The sequence below is a fragment of the Scleropages formosus genome, chromosome 22, assembly GCF_900964775.1.
Source record: "Scleropages formosus chromosome 22, fSclFor1.1, whole genome shotgun sequence".
Taxonomy (NCBI): Eukaryota; Metazoa; Chordata; class Actinopteri; order Osteoglossiformes; family Osteoglossidae; genus Scleropages; species Scleropages formosus.
This window is the reverse complement of record NC_041827.1, coordinates 16,090,680-16,110,657: the sequence shown is the minus strand read 5'-3', so window position 1 is coordinate 16,110,657 and position 19,978 is coordinate 16,090,680. Positions and strand designations below refer to the sequence as shown.

Sequence of the window (19,978 nt, the reverse complement as noted above, 5' to 3'; positions counted from 1 at the left end):
ATCACCCAGGGGTAATTCAAGTGATATGTACAGTTGGGCTGCAGAACAGTAGCTTTGTCATCCTCATCATCATTTCCTTCTTCTTATTGTTCTTAGTGTCTTGTGTTACCTCGTTTGACTGCTTTACTCTATGTAAAAGTTTCAAGCTAAATGACGAAACTCTAAATTAACATACACCACTGCAATTTTTTGCTCTGTGGTGCAAATAGCAGCCGTCAATTAACAGTCAACCAGCTGTTTCTCTGAAGGAAAGCTTAAGCTGCCCTTGTATTTGGCAGCATTTTGGAGGGTTCAATCGCTCTTTTTACTTGTTAGGCCATTTTCTTGTATGTGCCAATGCTGTAAAAATACATTTGCAAGTCAAAAAAGTACATTTAAGAGACAAATTTTTAAATGTCACAGTCACTAAGCTAAAGTACAGACCTTTTCACTTCAAAACATTGATGTAGCGATGGTGTTCTCTTATTGAGAAACAGATTTGACGGCTTTTATAGGGCGAAACACATAAATTAAAATATAAATATGGGCCAAAACGTTCTCTTTAAACACTGGTAAAATATACCTAGTTACTTCATCGGAACATTCTTATTTTCTTCCACTTTATTCTGTGCAATATTTGGTCATACTGGTATCTGATACGTCAGGGATTTAAACGTTTTTGAGACGGAAACATGTACCAGGTCTGGTGACGAAAGGGCTGTGTTAGATAAGATACTGTACATTACAACGAACATATCACCGATCTTTACTTAGGTGGGGATTCACAGAATGAAATTCTAGAGCTGAAACTCTAGGATATGTCATTAATTAACTGTACTGAGATATGTTCTTTTTCGGGCCACTGTTTTGTTAAAAACAATTTACTAAATGTAGGTTTGAACTGATTAAGAACCTGTAATACCGTTGAATAATGCACAGTTTGGTGTTGTTCATAAACTGTTTCGAATGTTAATAAAAAAGATTAATCTGTAGCTTAGAGGTATTTTTGGTCTTCTTTTTTCGTTCTTTTTTTCGTGCACCAGTTCAGGGCAGGGCAGCGATTTCGGCGATAAACCTGGTTATTTAACCCTGCGGTTTCCCTTTACGGACAGGTTCCAATAATGCTTCAGATGGTGGCGAGGAAGGCAAGGCATTCTGGGTATTTTTAGCTCTAGTATGGCAGAACTCCAGACCGCCACGCTCCCCTTTGTGTGGCTGCCGTCCAGAGGATGAGGCACTCATAAGGAGACGCGCTGGGGTTCGACTCCAGCACACAGGCACGAGAGCTCCGGCTCACGCCAAGTGGTGACATCTTAGCTTGCAAGCTACAATTCCAAAGGCATCGTGGACAAATGTGAGCACAGGGGAGAGATTAATAGTTGCAAAATTAGACGCATATTAAACCCCATTACATTCTGAATTGTAAAAATGTTATTTTTGTAGAATTCGTAAAAATGAAACGTATGCACAAACAAAATACTTTATTTGTGAAACAGCAGCACCATAATACAGACCCTTTTTAAACATTCAAAAATTGTCAAATGCCCTTCTTCAAGAAGGTTTCCATGCTTTCACTTTGAAAGAAAAGTTAACGTTAAGCAACCGTTCCATTACAAGATGCTCGCTACAGCAATTTGCACTAAAGTTCATTTCAACTGTCAAAGTTGTCACTTTAGAATAATAAGTAAAACAGAGCATAATGACTTGCATATTACATTACAGTATAATTCAAGCTATATGAATAAGTAAAATTTTCAAAATCACTTGAGGAGATATTAAATCTAACTGTTTTAAATGTAACTGCTTCCATCTAGCTGTCTATTGTTATTAAGGTTTGCCCTCAGTCCAAGTACCCAGTTCCTGTCATAATAGTTATTGCGGTTGTAATTTCAAATACTTATTAATATTTAAAGTATTGCAGACACCCTTTTTTAAAAAAATAATATGTATGTTATATTGAAACGGCTTTTATTTGAAAGATAACATTGCATTTTAAGAGGATTGGTGTTTTAAAAAGGTTTTCAGTCCCCAGATTAGGGGCTACAAACACACAGTGACTGGATCATAAACAGCCTGGCAGTGTGTTCTGACCAGAGGGTCCTGTGTGTGGTCTGTGGGCCACGAAGGTGCGCACCAGTGTCACTCCAGCAGCGTGATGATGACGTGGTCATCACGGCCCTGCCACAGCATCTCCCCCTCAAAGGCAACCATGCCATGCTTGCGGCAGCGGAGGAGGATGCCCACCACCTTGTCGGAGATGTTGACGTAGCGGTCGAAGAGTCTGCCGAAGGTGATGCGGATCTTGCCGTCTTTGCCCTTGGCGCCCATGTCCCGGATGATGTAGCACATCTCCTCCATCTCCCTGCGGATATGCTTCTGGGCTCTCTGGGCACGCTCTGCTGTTTTAGAGCCCTCCTTGGGCCGTCCGTAGCCCTCATCGCCCTTCTGCAGCCTGGATGCCATGGCGTGCTCGTAGTCAAACTCCTCGCTGAAGGGGTTCAGCTTCTGGCCCTCGATGTGCTGCTCCGACCACTGCCGCCATTTGTTTTTCAGGTCCGCCATTGTGGCCACTTTAATCTGGAAAACAGCAGGGTAAGGTTAGGAGTTTGGGTTACAGCCTTTACTGCGTACAAGACCAATATTGTTATTCACACGGTATCTGCTACGGTACATACAAATTAATAATCACTGCTATATTGCTACTGCTTTGGAAAGGTAAAATGGGTTGGAAATAGTAAAAAAAAGAAAATTTTCCTTTCTTGTCATTTTTTTTTCCCCCCCAGACTCAGTATGAAAAAGATTTCACATATCTCTCGTTCCAATTTCATCACAGTCTCCGTTTCTGAATCCAGGTCTTCTATTGTTGCACATATAGCCTGCTGAAAAATGTGCTGTTTATTTTTAGACTTGTGTTAACCAGTACCAAAATTAGAACAGTACCAACTAAATTCTGAGCACTAGAGGTAGAGAAATATTCCAAGGATATAATGGATCTGTTTTTTTGTCTCTAAACTAGGACAATTCACAAAGTCTTGAGCCTAAAAATATATTTCCTAAAAAGGCATGCAGAGAATGTCATAATCCCCTATGCCACTAAGGAAGCCAATTATTTATGCCGCTTAGCTGAATATACATTGGGAATGATTTGAGCAGCACTCGGTGATGGCTGTAAATACTGCCACTGGTAATCCATACTTTCTCGATGTTTGTACCTGGGTCATTTAACTCTTCGCACCCTTAGTGTCACTCACGGCCCACACCTTATATCCACATGGGAGCTAAGCTCTGCAGCAGACCTACCAGGATCCTCACCCCACTCCATGTGTTTGGAAATGAATGTTTTTTCTCAGTATGAGCTATACGCACCTTTGGGCGGCTCTTGTGTTTCCTCTCTGGCACATCCTTATGATCGCCCTTGTAGTCACTGTTGTCACTGAGTCCGACCTCCTCACCCAGGCCGCTGTCTTCTGTGTCCACACTACTGCTGCGGGAGCCCATCTTGCGCTCCTCTTTGTCCATCTGACTCCATGCCTTCCCTATAGTGCTGGCCTTGGAGATGCAATGACGTCTTCTGGTTGGTGACTCATTCCGCAAGAATGGCTTCTCGGCCTCAGATGCCATCTGCTTGGAGTCTATCTTCTGTTTGATTAAGCTCACCAGGTCATTACCACAATTGTTCCGTTTAGGTGTGATCATCTTGGTCACCGAGCTTGTTTTGATCTTGCAACGTCCATCGCCTCCTGTTTCGGTGACCAGAGCTGTGGCAGGGAGCAGTACCTCAGAGCTTGCTTTCTGTATATTCAGCTCATCGTGCATGATGGAATCAGGGACCCAACCAGTGGGGACAGCTACCTGTTTCATGGAATGCTCATTGGCCCAGCTTTGCCAGCTCTGAGCCAGGCCACCAACCATGGCAGCACATCTGATCTTGCGGACAGTTCTAGCGAGGGGTCGATTCTCCTGGACTGTGGTAGCCATTGCTCTTATTAATTAAAACTGTGATGAAGAAGGAGAGCTGGAAGACTTGTGTCTGAAGGTTCCTGGTGTGAAGCCTGGCTTTAAATAGGGAACTGTAGGAGTGTGTGTGTGTGTTTGGGGGGAATAGATACGTCAGCGGCCCAGAGTGTGACATTCCTTCCACACATGATCCCCAGTGTGACCCCCAGCCACCAGTGGAATTTTCCCACTGAGGAGCTGAGCAACAGGTGGACCCATTAAAAAAGTGGTGACGTCCTCCGATGCCTCAACCTCATTCATTCAAATGAATTTTGGTTTCACTCCGTTGATTTAAAATTACAAATATAACACATAATTATAATTATGTGTTTTCCCAAAATCTTCTTGGTACAGAAATAATGTAAATTTTGAAATATACTATAGTACTATAAGAAAAGCGGGAGGCATGGCGGTGCAGTTGGTTTGGCTGCAGCCTGCTGTGTGGTGGGTCTTGGGTTCGAGTTCTGTTTGGGGTGCCTTGCAGCGGACTGGTGTCCTGTCTGGAATCTGCCTCCTTTAGCCCTGTATCCTGTGTTGCCAGGTTAGGGTCCAGTTGGCTGTGAACCTGCTTGGAACAAATGGTTTCAGCCAGTGTGTGTGTGCTGTAATAAAATATTTGTATGATATAAATAACAATTATTTTGGAAAACTTTGAAATACATTAGAGGAAAAATTTTAATCCCTGTGCCCTATGCCAATAAAACATGTTTAACATGTAAATGATCATAAATAACATATAAATAGCATGGTTTCTGTAAGCATTTGCTTGGAAGTAAATGTCAATGGCATACTGAACGTTCTAGAATTTGATAGAATTTTTGGCATATTTCATGATGCTTACGGTACATAAAAGCCATGTATCTGCATTCGTAAAAACAATGATTATATATATATTTCTAATTTTTTGCTCTATGGGATAAAAATAATACATTTGTGGATTTTTTTCAATTTGCTTGTGGCATTGCCCTTACTCTGAGAGCTTCGCTATTTTGGAACAGGAACACAGCAGTGTGGCGTGTTGATGTTTGTTGACTGATGCACAGACCTGGCTTTAAAACACAGTCTGGGTTATTTCAGGGAGATTGTCATGAGCCCGGCAACGACAGCCGTTCATCCCCCTTTATTTACCTCCTTTCATTCACACACTGGACACGATGAACTATGAACACCTTGTGTGTCTATTACACTTTTCCCATTATAGTGTCATTGATTTTGTTCCGGTTTTTCTTACAAATGTCTCGAGGTATTGATGTTACAAAAGAAGAATTTTAGTGGACCGTGGGAGGAATAAGCCTGAACCACAATATTTCTATAGCTTCTGTCACGAGGGAAATAATGACAGGGAATTCTAAATATGGCCTGGCTGTTATTGCAGTTTTGTTCAGCGATGTAACAGTCTTGTTTAGCTATGCATCCTGTGAAATCTGAGCTGATAGGTCTTTAGCTCACAGGGATATCTATAGTGTTGAAAGTAACATGGAGATACCGATAGGCAAACTGGAATGACGTGGGCGTCAAATGTCAGGGGAGGCTGCATGCTAGATTTTTCTTTTACTTTGTGTACAATGTAAACTCAAGTCATTTTTTAAATAAAAACATTAACACTGTGTCTCTGCCAATGTAACACCATGACTGGAGAGCCCTACATAAAAATCTTACACAAGTCAATGAAGTCTCAATGACATCAGCCAAACTCTAGTGACAAGATTGATGTTCCACCGCTTACAAAACTGTTTAAAGCTCCCTTTTTATACTGCACATGGGATGTAATGTACTGCACTGAGCACAAATGTGATACACACTTTACATACATATGTTCCAGATAAAAAAACTACAGTTAAGATTCTGGAAGGTTTTATATATATATATACATAAATGGAATCCTTCAGAATTTATGGATTTTATACATGTTTCAGTGATACATTGCAATATTCTAGGTATGTTTTAAAATATTACAATTGCAGTTACACATCCTGTCTCTAAAGAATACAATAGAGTCACCATACGCACATGTACAGTTTGTTCACATCAGAAATAACTTGTTTACTCATCCTCGCCCTCCCACACATTTATTGGGCTTAAACACTGAGATTTAAATATAGAGACAGCTTATGCTTATTATGGAACAAGATGCTTTTAGACCGGACGCCATAACTGTCCATTACAATTTAGCCGAACGCAAATGGAGTATGAAAGAAGTCGCCGCAATGCATGCAAGCTCAGGCTGTCACTGACCAAATTCAGGAGATGAACTTGCTTCTCTCATCCTTTGACAACTCACCTCAATTAAACCCTTTGCATCTTCGATGTGTTATCAAAAAGCTTTGCATTTTTCACTTAATGGGTTATTTGATTGCTCGCGCTTTGAATTTTATTCGTTTTTGATCTTTGAGTTTCCTTCCCTGTGTCAAAAACTTCACATTTTATCAGTTTATTACCATCAGTTTTCATGTAAGGCGTGCTGAATCCATAACAGCATTTAGGCTATTTATAGCTCTGTGTTAATTTAGCAATATCTAACGGAGCCCTTCTTCAGTTGGTGGTATACTTCAAATGCGGTTCTGTCTCATAAACATCGCTGTTCCCGTTGAAGCACGTTACTCATCTTGGCGTGTGCCGTTCAGATGCACGTATGCCTGGAATGGGTATGAGGGCACCGATACGAATACACAGGACGTGTAGCGAACTAGGCGGCTGCGAATAGGTCTGAGTTAAGTGCAGTGCTGCGCGGAGAATGTGCCACGCAATTATTCTGGGCTGGAGCCTGGTCCAGCAGGTTTGCTAATGCATTGTTCTGGCCACGGTCTGTGCCGCTCTAATTATGGGCTCCCCTGGTGATGCCACTGTTTGTGATCCATCCAGCTCCATCCCCTCTAATGCTACATACCCTTTTTCCTTTTCTATTTTCTAACTAGCAGTTCTGAGCTTGTGTCACTGTGCTGTGCCTTCCTTAGTAAATTGGGTGCTTTGTCGCAGGGCGGTAGGTTGCAAAGTGGATCGAGCTGCTGCCTTTGGCGCTTGAGGTCGTTGATTCGACTCTCATATCCTACTGCACTACGCTGAACTGCTCCCATAAAGATTACCTAGCTATAAAAATAAAAATAGGCCAATAACTGTAGGTAACTTAACAACGTGAGTTGGTTTTGGTGAATGGCATCAGCTAAACGAATAAAGGTAAACGTTACTGAGGGAGACCAGCAGTGTATTTGTGATCGTGCTCTTTAAAACCCCAAAGGGTATCTGAACTTTCATTGCTATGAGTAAACATACAGTATTAATATACAATGGTAATGTGTGTGTGACGGTGCCAGTTAGCACTGAGTGGGCCTGTGAGTGTTTGTAAAATAAAATCCGTATCTGTAAAAAATTGCCCAGGATTATACTAGAAGTGAGCAGCAAAAAAAGTCACATTAGCTGTGCTTTCAGGTAGAAAATATGATTGATTTAAGTGTCACATCCAGGTTCCCCTTCCATAAGTATATATTGTAGATTATATAGCTGACATAGAGTTATGTACAGTGGCTTCCCTTTAAATTCGTTAGAGAATGGACAGAGAATGTGTTCAAGAGCTGTGCAGTGTGTCATCGCTCTAAGTGCATGTAACACACTTGGAGGTGGTCTGGTTTGACCAGCAGAAGTCAGAGACACAGAGTCCTTTTCAGGAGTAACCACTATTTATAATGCATAACGTGTACATATTACTAAAGAAGAAGAAAGAACAGAAAAAATTCAAAGGCTTCTTGTAACAGGTTCCTTGCACACCACAACAAACAGGAAAAACCAGTGTGAAATGAACACGAACACCTTCCATCTAGTTTTAACACATGAGCCCGTGTGTTTTCCAGCCGCTCCGGTGTGTGTGAGCTGTGTTTTTCATCTCCAGCCACCTACCAAGGCAAGTGATGAAGTTCTTATCATCGACTCAGCTGGATACGGCATGCTTTTGAAAACTTACCTCATCTTTGACCAGTCCAGCCGCTCCTGAAGCTGTTCCCTGGGTGGACAAACACTTCTTACGGTGCAGGAGAAAGCCTTCCAGCAAGTCCACAAATAAAAATACATTCGGCGTTTTGATTCAAATTGTCCAGTGAACCACTGATATGAGATATTATGCCATTGTGAGTCCATGTCAATTAAAAGTAGTCCTTTTAAAGCGAAGCATAAGAAGTGAAAAATTCAAAGCAATCCCAAACCACCCAAGGGGTTCTGTAACTCTGTATGTTTCTTGTCTATACGATGTTGAAAGTCTTCAGGAAATGGAAGGTGTAGCTGTCTTGGAAGTACATCTAAAAGTTGGTGATAGTCAAAAGAATCCCTATCACACATACTGAACATATAATTATACAAGTCTATAATGCCGTATTCACGATATCGAAAACTTCCGAAAACCGAAGTTTGCCTAAGTTTTATACCAAAACAAGAACAACACTGATGTTCCCTCTTCTCCAAGGTCCTCAAGCAACCAGATGTAAGGAACATTGATTACATTATATGTAGAGCTGTTCATCTTAGCACCTATCTACGATGTTTTACGGAACATTTTTCTAAGAAATGAGATGCACCAGAGTGTTTAGGGTCTATGTCTATCCCACTATTTCATTGACCTATTTATTACAATATAAATAAGCAGTAAATTAACAGTAATACAATATATAGCATTTTTTAATCCCACTTGGTGCAAACATTAGTTTCACTGCAGAAGCATTAACGTGTTTGATTATTATTTCTGAAATTAATTTTATCTGCCCAAGTTTTCAGGAGTAGAATTGAATACGATCTGTCACTGCAATATATGATATTTCCACTTCATAGTACACCAAGTTCCAGTTGCATCACATGCAATTTCGAGCTCATGATTATGTCCAGTTAACTGTTAGGTGATATGAGTCCATCTGGTCAGTGGTGCTTTTGGTTGTTGAGGCAGAGAAAAGGCCACAAGACGGAAGTACATTTTGTGACTCCGCAGAACAAAAAGCTGATGAACAGATCATAAATGAATCACAACAGGTAACTCTATCGCCATGGATTTGTTTCCCAAACTAACTTTCTCCCTCTTAAGTATGCCTTTGAAAACCTGTTCTCAGTGAAACATACAATTCCTGGCAGAGACAGCACCTAATTTTAAGCCCAATTAACCCAGTGATGTACTTTCACACTCTATGCAGACATCGGTGATATTTTTACCTTGCCTTGACACATGCCCCACATGGAACTCTTTTCTAGTTGCTGCAGACATCTATGATTTTTAGGATGTGTCATCCATCCGGCATGTCCTCCACCGTCTTCTCTTCGGGGATGTGACACATATTTCAATGAAAGGCTTAAACAGGATGATGCTGCTGAGTTTTGTCAAAGGACCCTCCTACATCACCCACAGGTGATGCAGATACCCTCACTTTGAGAGCGTTGCTCAGATGCTACCTATTCATTTTTCCCAAGTCTTGTTTCTTGTACATTTTTTTTAGTATTTAGCTGTATACACAGTGCTTTTACTCAAAGTGACTTATGATTCCATCTATCTAAAGGCAATGCTGATTAAGGGTACAACAGCAGGGCTCCACAGGCCCTTGTAGTGGCATCACGAGAGTGTGTCTTTAAACATTGGGCTGCCTGCTGTATTCTAAGTACAGTCTGCTCCTAAAGGGCATGTGGTTTTCCAGATGAGCTAAATAATTGTACACTCTTGTCTTAGCTGTGAATATAAGGTAGGGCAGCAGATGAAGCAGGAACTGAAAAACCAAACAAGATTTTGGATTAGACTGAGACTAAATGCTGTTAAGCAAGAAATTCAGCCTTATACATTCTGAGCTGTATAAATAAAAGAGAACATAAATGTAAGTTACTGGATAAAAGTGTCTGCTAATCTATTAGTCCCTAACCCTCATTTTGGGATCTCTTTTTTTATTTAGGCTAATCTGAAATAGAACCAACACATTAGCCAGGAGTGGGTCAAGGAATATTGTAGATTAAAAACTTCTTTAGAGAATAAAAACTAAATATTTACTGAGACTATGTAATCATTAGTAAGTAGCACCTAGAAATTATACTTCTCTTTTGTCATAATTACATAAATCGTTACTTTAGATAGTATGAAACACTTGTACCAAGGTGGGTGAAAAGGTATCCACTATAATTTTTGTTTTATTATTTTTATAGTTTGTTTTATTTTTATATTTTCTTATTATTGCAGATTCTTTTTGACTTATCCTCATGCATTTGGAAGGATTCATAGATGAATTAAAGGCTTGCAAATGAATTGAGCGTCTTCCTAAATAAAGCAAAATGTCAAATGTGCAGGTGTTCCTGTCAGTGATCATTCTGAAAATATTCTGAATAATGTTAGAAATTCTAATGGCTTTTTTTTTAACTGAAATTTACAGGGCCATTTTGTCTCATGGGCATTACATAATACCAGAAACACGTATTACTGCTGTGCTTTAAACTTTATAAGTAAGTGGGACACCTTTAATTTCCACTGGTTTTCAAGTACGTTGTTGTCTCATGGGTAATGTGAAAAGTGCATGATTGTATGTGTGTGAAACAGGGAAGAAGAAGAAGAAGGGGCTAAGGGGGTTGCTCTGGGGATTGATCCGAAACGTTGCTTGGCTGCTAATAAGACAGAGATGTCGCGTCTGTGACTGCCGCCCAGCCCCTCAAGGTAGCCGAGCCTGGAATGGCATGTAATTCACAGCTCTACAAATAACCGCCTTCTGTGTGACTCAGTTGCAGTGACTCACCTAATGATTCCTTCAATGTAACTGAATCATTTTCTGTCACATGGAGAAAACACCTGTTCAGGACCAGCTTAGGAGTCAGAAGCCTCAAAAATAGAGGCTTTTTTGTAATTGCACCTTTATATGTACTTTAATAATGCGTAGCATGTGTTCAAGGTTAAGTGTTTTCACTGGAGCTGTGGTATTTAGCATCAGCCTCCTCGCTGATGCCATAACCACCTGGAAGCATATGATCCAGCCAACTGGTAAACGTTGGATTGTTTCATTTTTTAAGATGCTATCTTCAGCATCGCATGGGCACCCTTTACTCTTCGGTTCTCAAAAAATGGAAAACAAGCTCAGATGTTCAAACAGGACTCCAGCCTTCAGCATCAAGCCTCTCCAGCTGATACGGAACGCTGCTGCACAAGTTGTGCTTGACGTACCAAAGTGTTCCCATGTAGCTTTTTCCTTGTCGCTCTCCTTTGGCTTCTTGTAGCTGCCTGTATCAGGTTCAAGATTCTAGTTATGTCCCACAAGACCAACAATGGATCTGCTTTCCAATACCGACAGAACCTGATCACTCACTACACCCCAGCCAGACTGTTACATTCCTCCATCTCTGGAGACGTAGTGTTTCCACACACTAGAGCTCCAAAATCAAGACGTTCTTGCTTCCATCTCCAATGTAGTGGAATGACCTTCTTCTCTCACGCAGACCTACTGAATCGCAAAATTCAAGAAGAGCTTCAAAAAAAGATTTATTTTGAATGCATTTCTCTCCGGATCTCATGTCTACGACAGAAACTTGCACTTCACTATCTGTGTTTACTTGGCACAAATTCTACATGGAGCCACACCTCTAATGTATGGGTGGAATAGCACAGCAGGAACTTTCCATTCCTTTTCCACAAGAACATGGCAAAAATCTGTGGCAGTGTTCTGTAAGGGACCCCTTGGAGTAAAATACCAACATGGAGCATCATGGAATTTGGATCAGGCTGCTGACGGAGTACAGATCACCAACTCACCTTTGCTTTCTGCAGATTCAGCAGATCAATACATTACAGAGCACATTAACAATTATTTGCCACTGAAAGTCAACTAGGGCTCTTCATGTTGCCATGAAGGCTCCTAATGCTGGAGTAGAGGCATGCTCCACATGTAAAGAGTTGGCAATGTGAATGTCAGTCCGGAACACCAAGTTTGGGTCTGTGGAACCTCCTCACCCTTCATTTTCCAGCTCCCCACTGACAGAGTACTGCAGGTTTATGTGAGTGACTCTGACCACCAGTCTCATATATTAGTTTTATGACCGCTGGACAGCAGCTCGGAAACATGGAGCCAATCAAAGGGGCTAAATTTAAAATCAAAATGCTGACCTGGTATTAAAGAGAAGTACCAAGTTGTTCCAAAGAGTTTGATGACGTTGTTAACAAACATAAACAAAATGATAAATCATCTGAAGATGCAATTTTATGTTAATAACTTCAGCAAAGAGATCATTTGTTTGTACACATATTGATATCTGTATATATATGTATACAGCTTATTTATGGAGCATACTGCATAACAGGAAATGTTACCAATGAAACTGTTGTGAGCTGATGGAGGTGTTCCTTATTTCAACTTGCGCTGGTTATTTGGCCTTCTGGGGAAAGTATTAACTCAGACATGTTTACATATTTACATAACATTATTATATCATTTGTGGTGTTTGCTATTTCCATTGCTTATGCGGCAAATATCGATTTAACAACATGCAGATCATAATTTTGCTAGAAGTGTTTTGGGTGGAACAATGTGTTTCATTAAGCAGCAAGGAAAAGAGGCAGTTCCTTGTCCTCAAATGGGATTAGCTTGGAGGTCCTGGTTCATTCATTATAAAATTTTAATGAAAGAGCCTGCGAGGAAGGTGTAATTAGTGCAGGAATAAAATATATATATATATATATATATATATATATATATATATATATATATAATATGGAGGGGGTGCGGTGGCGCAGTGGGTTGGACCGCAGTCCTGCTGTCCGGTGGGTCTGGGGTTCGAGTCCCACTTGGGGTGCCTTGCGACGGACTGGCGTCCCGTCCTGGGTGTGTCCCCTCCCCCTCCGGCCTTGCGCCCTGTGTTGCCGGGTAGGCTCCGGTTCCCCGTGACCCCGTAAGGGACAAGCGGTTCTGAAAATGTGTGTGTGTGTATATAATATGGGGGCTAATTGTTGTACGACTAAGTTAAGTCACTCTGATATTTTAAGTTCTAGTTTTCATCTTCCCAGTAGATGTGTCACTTAAAGTGTGTGATCATGAGTTACTACAAGTACTATAAACCACCCCTGATTTTAAAATGCTTAACAGTAGTGTCCCATCCAGGATGTCCCAGCCCCCCACCCCCAGCCTTGTGCCCAGTCTCTCCAAGATAGGCTCCAAACTACGGTGTTCCCGACCAGAGCCAGCGGTTAATGAAGATGGATGGATGAATATTTGCATTTTCTCCGTGTGTTTGTGTGGGTTTTCTCACATAGATTAATTTGTGGCTTTAAAATTGCTTAGTAGCAGCATAGTGTGTCGCTGCATGAATGAAGGAGTATATGTGCGTGCGCACTTGTGTGTGTGTGTGTGTGTGTGTGACAATGCCCTGTAATGAACTGTAGTACCATTTGAGGTGAAGCTCCTGCTGCACCTCCACCCTTGAAAAGTGGTGATTGGTTATAAATGAATAATAAGAAACTTCACACATAATTCTTCGTTTGAGGCAAACTGAAAAGAGACGGTAAAGATGAATAAGTGAGGAAGAACAACACTTAAAACAGTGTAAGTATGTAAAAGAAGTAAACTTCAGAAACTGAGCTTGTAGAAACGGAGTTAAAAGGGACTAAAAGCTGACATAGTTTGCACAGCCCAGATTTTTTTCTAAAAAGGCTTTTTATATATTAGCAGCGTGCACAAAGAAAGGTAGGCCACCGTTTTTTTGTTACTCGGGAACACGGAGCGGGGTTAGACGCCTCGTAGCGTACGGACACAATGAACAAACACCGGTGACGCCTTGGAGCTGGGCTGCCGGAGGTGGGACAGGTAACCCCCCCCGGGACACTTCAACACCTGCTCCTATTGCAGCGTGTGTCCGCTGTTGACCGCTTGTCATGGGACACGTCACTTTTGGTACTTAATACAGGACGCTGGAATGAGCAGCGACAGTGTATGAGATTTCAGTGGTCTGAGGACACAGGGGACACTGGCAGAGATACCTATGGACTGGGACTTTGACAGACCTGACAGGCGTATTCTGTTAACACCCCATTCCAGGTGCTTGTAATGCAATATTAATTTTCATACCTGACTTGAGCCCACATTTCAAAGTTGTTCCAGGGAATAGAACACATATGAGACGGTCCCCAGTCCCCGGTACCGCCAGACAGGATGGGGTGTGGACTCAGGATACAGAGCAAAGAGATTCAGGGTTATTGGCGACTTTAGCGCTGTACAAGACCGGGTTTCAGGGGTGCAGACGGTGGTGTTGGAGTGTATGGGCTGGGATACAGTGCTATCATGATCGGGAACACTGGAACACACCGGAACACACCGGAACACACCGGAACACACCAGAACACCAGTGTGGATCACAGGCTCTGGATGTGGATTTGGACCGCTCTTACTGGTGAGAGATTTTCGTGCAGGAGTGTGCTGGTGCCCCCCATCCCCCATCCCCCATCCCCGTCCCACCACCATGGCTACATGTGTCTCATCATGATTTGTACATAGCGACAGCTTACAGCATCACATCTTGCCAGAGGTAAATTTAGGATGCAGTCCTAGTCTGAACGTATCAGTTGCTCTGTACTCTCTGACCTCTTGAACCATTACTGCCCTTGCTGAACTCCCTTCAGAATGACCATTAATACCGTAGTATAAACCGCAATAAGAATAATATTGTAACTATTACCTTTACAGTTTTACAGTGATTTACCCATTTACACAGCAGAATCAGTTCATCAGCGGTGCTACAGGAAGAGGAGGCTTCAATCATATTGCAAGACAGCACCCCCCCCCCCCCCCCACTACACCACCAGCTGCCCCTAATTAATAACTTATTCCAAGCTTTGTTTCTCGCTTGTGTTACCTCGGTCCTCGTAAAACTTATTTTAGGAAATTGCTCTGAAAAAAAAAAGGTTTTGTCTGCAAAATGTTAGAAAAGAATTTATCTGATTTAAAGCTATACTCGAGCACACGGAAGTGATCCTCCCTCTGACACATATTCCCTCCTCAGTGAGACACAGAGCTGAGGTTTATCTATTGACTCTTCGACTTGGTCCAGCAAGCAGGGTGACTAAACCCTCCCAGTTTAATGAAGAAAGCCTCAGACAGCCCTCAGTTCACACAGAGCCGCGCAGACGTCTGCCCTGTAGAGCCTTGATAATCAGCTTACAGACATCACATCGACTGTTGTATATGAGGAGAAAGCTGCTGTGCTTAACATTCTGATCTCTTGTGCAGGCAGTCAAATCACCACCTCTGACCACTATCCTATATATTAAATTATTTTAAAATGCTGGCACCCTTTTAAATAAGCCCTCTGGTATATTCAGGTTTTAAATGGCTCCTGCCCTCAATATAATTATTTTGATAGGTTTGTAATTGATATCATTGAAATGCATGACATGAAATGTGACAATTTATTTACTGCATCCCTCACTTCGATTTGTTGATTATTTTTCTTTAGGGCAGAACATGGTTTTATCTAATTGATCTTGCAGTTTTAGATTTTTTTTTTTTTTTAAGGGTCCCTTCTCGGATTTAAACCTACAAATATTTGCCCTTGACTCATTTTCTGTGTTACTTGGTGCATATCTGAGGTTTGCACGAGGGCTATTCTGAGTGTCCTCATTAACTCCATACTATAGAGCTCCCCGATGATTCATTCATGGTACATGTGCCAGTAAAATGTGGAGTACATGCTGCAGCATTTCAGGAATACATATACAACCAGATAAGATTATGTGGGGACAATCAATCTGAGGAGGTAAGAGGGGAAACATTAAAAGGCATCCGTTTCGAATTGAGAGAGGAAACAAACGTGCCAGCCTACATTTCTCGCCAGTTCCTCCAGAGGAAGCAAAAATAGAGCTGCTCGGGTGGGAGGGAGCATGGAGGGCTTGCAAAAATTGAGGTCACAGATAGATTGGCTATATTGCAATGTGATAGACAATGTTTTTTGGATGTTTTCTGCAGATTTGTTTTCAGCATGGCCTGGAAAGTACTCAAAAGACTGTCTTGTTGCATGATATGCTGTCAGTGTTCTGCAGATCATTAAACTATTGTATCAAGAATGAGTCAAAGTAACATTTTGCGCTGTGGCATTAATAGGGTGGTACAGATGCACTGAAAGATATATAAAGTACACTGGGTTATTTGTATCTGTATATACACATTTATTTATTTAGCAGACACTTTTCTCCAAAGCAACTTCCAATGAACTCTATGTAGTGTTATCAGCCCACACACCTTATTCAGCAAGGTCATTTACACTGCTAGATACACTACTTACAATGGGTCATTCAGCCATACATCAGTGGAACACACTCTCTCTGTCACTCACACACTATGGGGGAACCTCAACAGCATGTCTTTAGACTGTGGGAGGAAACCAGAGCACCCAAAGGAAACTCACACAGACACAGGGAGAACACAGACTGAGTGGGAATGAAACCAATGTCCTCTCACACCACCCAGGCGCTTTGAAACAGCAGCACTACTCGCTGTGCCACCCATGCGTGTGTACACGTATAATTTTCTGTGTTTTTTTTCATGTCTGTGCTGCATGTGCCTTTATTTCAGAGTGTGTGTATGCTTATTATATAGGTTTACTGTAATGAGAGCTATAAGCAGTTCTCCAGGTTTACTGTGTCAGCTACATTCATAAGAAAAAAACCTTGACAAGTTTTAACGTTTATCGTCACGATCTGGGAATAATGTTTAACATCTGGTTCTGGTTATATATGAAACAAAACTACACATATTACGCAGAAGCCACGTGTTACAGTCGGCGATCTGATGTAGTACGTCGCAGCGACGCCAGGGGGCGACATTAAACAAAGTTCCTGTGCTTGGAGCAGTCATGGACTTTGAGAAGGACTCATTTTCTGGATGCTGGATAACTAGTTATGGTTATTGAACGTTATAAAGATGATTATTATTATTATTATTATTATTATTATTATTATTATTATTATTATTATTATTATTATTATTGTTATTATTAAAAAACAGTTGGTTGTGATAGGGGTGTGCTGGAGCAGCAGGTTTGATTTGAGCCTGCTCTCTGGTCAGTCTGGGATTCAAGCCCCACTGGGGGTGCCTTGTGCCAGACTGGTTTCCCATTCTGGGTGTGTCCCTTCCAGCCTTATTCCCTGTGCTGCTGGGTTAGGCTCTAGCTTGCTGTGACCCTGCTTAAGGTAGGCGGTTTAAGGGTGTATGTGAGTTGGGAGTAATGGTTAGCTTACACCTTTGTCTAAGGCAGTTAACATTTTCAGTCTTGTACAAGAAATCTTGTTATTCCTCTGTTGCTCGTCAAATAGGTTTGATTGATTTTAGCAACTCTCTGTTGTAGCCATTATCTTGAATCCAACGGGTGGATAGACGGACAGAAAAATAGGGGGGTTTTGTAATCACGGATTCATTATAGAGTCAAAAGGCCATTGACAGGGATGGCCTCAGGGGCGCCAGGATTCACAGCTATGATTTCTTGACCTGCACTCCAGCGCTGTGTCAGCAAGCTACATCCCCAGTGCTTAGCACCTTTGCACTGTTATTAGTGTATTTAAAATGCTGTTGAAGACTGTGAAATGCTGTTATACGGACATAGAGAAAGATTTTCTACAAGGGCTGATAAAAGTAAATGTCCCTGTGAAAAGCCATTGAAATCAGTGACTGTTAAAGAATACTGCAGATTCTCATTCCATATGCTGTACATGACAGGCAGCTGGAATAATATATCATAGCAAAAGAATTTCCTCCATAATTGAGCTGTTTCAGATGTCACTTGTTAGCAAGGTATAAAACAGCATCACAAATACACCATACTTCGGTATGCAAGAGCCTGGTTAATAAGATATTGATTTTATGAGCAAGTGAAATGTGTACCTTGAATGCTATGTATGAGCCATTTCGCAGAGTTAGAAAAATTGCTTTCTGATCAATAATATATTTTGTGTTCCGCTTGTTTTAAGCAGCCCTTCATAATGCTCTAGATGCAATTCATTGAATTCAGAAGCGTGCTAAGGATTTACTTTATTTTATGTAAGATGCAGCTCCAGTACAAACCATGAGCATGAGTGGGAGCTTCCCCACTCTTCCCACATTTAATTGTATACTTTAATAGCACAGTTTTCTTCTGCAGAAAATGGAAAATTCAGTGGAATTCAGGGGAAAATGGACAAAGTCAAATACAAATACAAAATCCTTCACTTTTTTAAGTCTCCGGACAAAACATCGCTTTTCACTTTCAGTCAAGCCATTTAGTTTCTTTATTTTTTCGTCATCGGTTCTTCCTAAGTAGAAATTTCAGAGTGTTGACATAAACAGTGTAAAAATGATGCACTGCACTACAGTGCAATACTACAATAAATGGATCATTATTAAGACCATATACTGTAGTTAAGACTCTTCCCAATGGGATTTGATGCGAGCAGATGATGGAAAACTTTCAAAGACATTTATGGGCCAATAAGACTGATTACAGCATTACTTTGCCTGCCACACTCAGAGCTTTCACAGCCCCCGGGGTGTCGCTTCTTACCATGTGACACGGCACTTTCCCATGAGTCTCTTTTACATATATACTGGCAGTGGCAGATCTGCGCATAATCGATATGGCAAACGGCCTTTCCGTGCACTGAGCAAGATTGCTGGTCCCCAGCGGTCGGGTGCGAGACCTCAGTGCTCTGCGTGTGTTTGCACTTTCCTGCTCTGAGCTTCCTTCTCAGGTCGTCTCCATATGAATCTCTGATCACATGTGTGCACTCATTTGTTGTTGTTAATAATAATAATAATAATAGCAATAATAATAATAATGGAAGGGTGTGTCTCTATCAAGCTACCTGCCCAAAAAATTTTTTTCTGTATAATACGGGTTATGTTATGTCCAAGGTTGGCTTCTCCATCACAAGTTATGATTTTTTTCTCTGATGAAATGGGGTCGTTCCTTCCTTTTGAACTGTGGTTGTTTTCCTGTTTCCTAATGAAGAATTAGCTACCTTTTCTTGTGAGACCTTCAGATCTTCACACCTGTTTGTGCAATTTATCTGTTTGTAACTTATTAATGCAAATCCTTTGAATCTCTTTCTTGCTCTTTTGTTCAATTAGCTATGCGGCTGCATCACTTTTGTAAAAGGCCCCGTCTTTGTTGTTATTCTTATTATTATTGGTACAGGCAGTACTGGAAATAACAAACTATTGCTCTTTGAACTTCTGCAAAGAGCATCGGATTAATTCCAAATAGCATCTTAGATCTAGCATTTTAGTTTCTTGCATTTACTCTTTGAGATTGTCCGACAGTATAAAATGATAAGATTAATTCCATTAATTAGATTTTCTCTGAAAAAGAAGTCTTTGTCTATTAGTACAGTCAGTTTTATTTCAGTTTTTAATCCTACAATTTAAATTCATTGTTTCAGGTCAAAATAAGAAAATTATATATGCAAGTTTGCGTTAAAGGGATTTTTAATGCTCTGTGTGTGTGTGTGTGTGTGTGTGTGTGTGTGTGTGTGTGTGTGTGAGCACGCTTGTGTGTTTATGTGCATGTGCGTATGTTTGCACAGTTCCAAGTATTTAAAAATAAAGATAGAAATCTGAGGGCCCATCGCCGCTATTTGTTTGCGTTCTGCGAATATGACGATATCCAATAACTTGTACTAATATTGATATCACGCTCAGAAATTAAAATTTCCTTAATTAGGGCAGGTCATGGATTAGAGCAGCACACAAATTAGTCTGAAACAGATGACGTGTTCGCTTGTTCTTTGTCAAAGCTCCTTTTGTTACACGATCTGCTGCGCTATAAGAAAACTGGAAGTAAGTGGGGACAATAACAAGTCTGCAGCGATACAATCGGTGTAAACACTTCCATATGAGAGTTATCCTCTCCATCGCAGCGTTCGGGTTTATAAAGCAAATCTCGGGCATCATTCAAAACGGCACAACTTTCTGGTATTAAACGACAGCTAGAATGGAACAGTGATAGTCGATAAGATGTGTTTAATCTTTCTTTCTGATAGCACTGCATTTAAAATTCA

General features: G+C 41.1%; 1 protein-coding gene across 1 annotated transcript; it reads right to left on the bottom strand.

Moving 5' to 3' along the window:
- Nucleotides 1-1,987: 1,987 nt before the first annotated feature.
- On the bottom strand, nt 1,988-3,987 carry abraa (actin binding Rho activating protein a). Its single transcript, XM_018742286.2, has 2 exons — nt 3,346-3,987; nt 1,988-2,556 (listed from the first exon to the last, which is right to left on the bottom strand). Exons 1-2 carry the CDS (start codon nt 3,955-3,957, stop codon nt 2,119-2,121), a joined length of 1,050 nt encoding a protein of 349 aa, XP_018597802.2. The 5' UTR covers nt 3,958-3,987; the 3' UTR covers nt 1,988-2,118.
- Nucleotides 3,988-19,978: the final 15,991 nt, after the last annotated feature.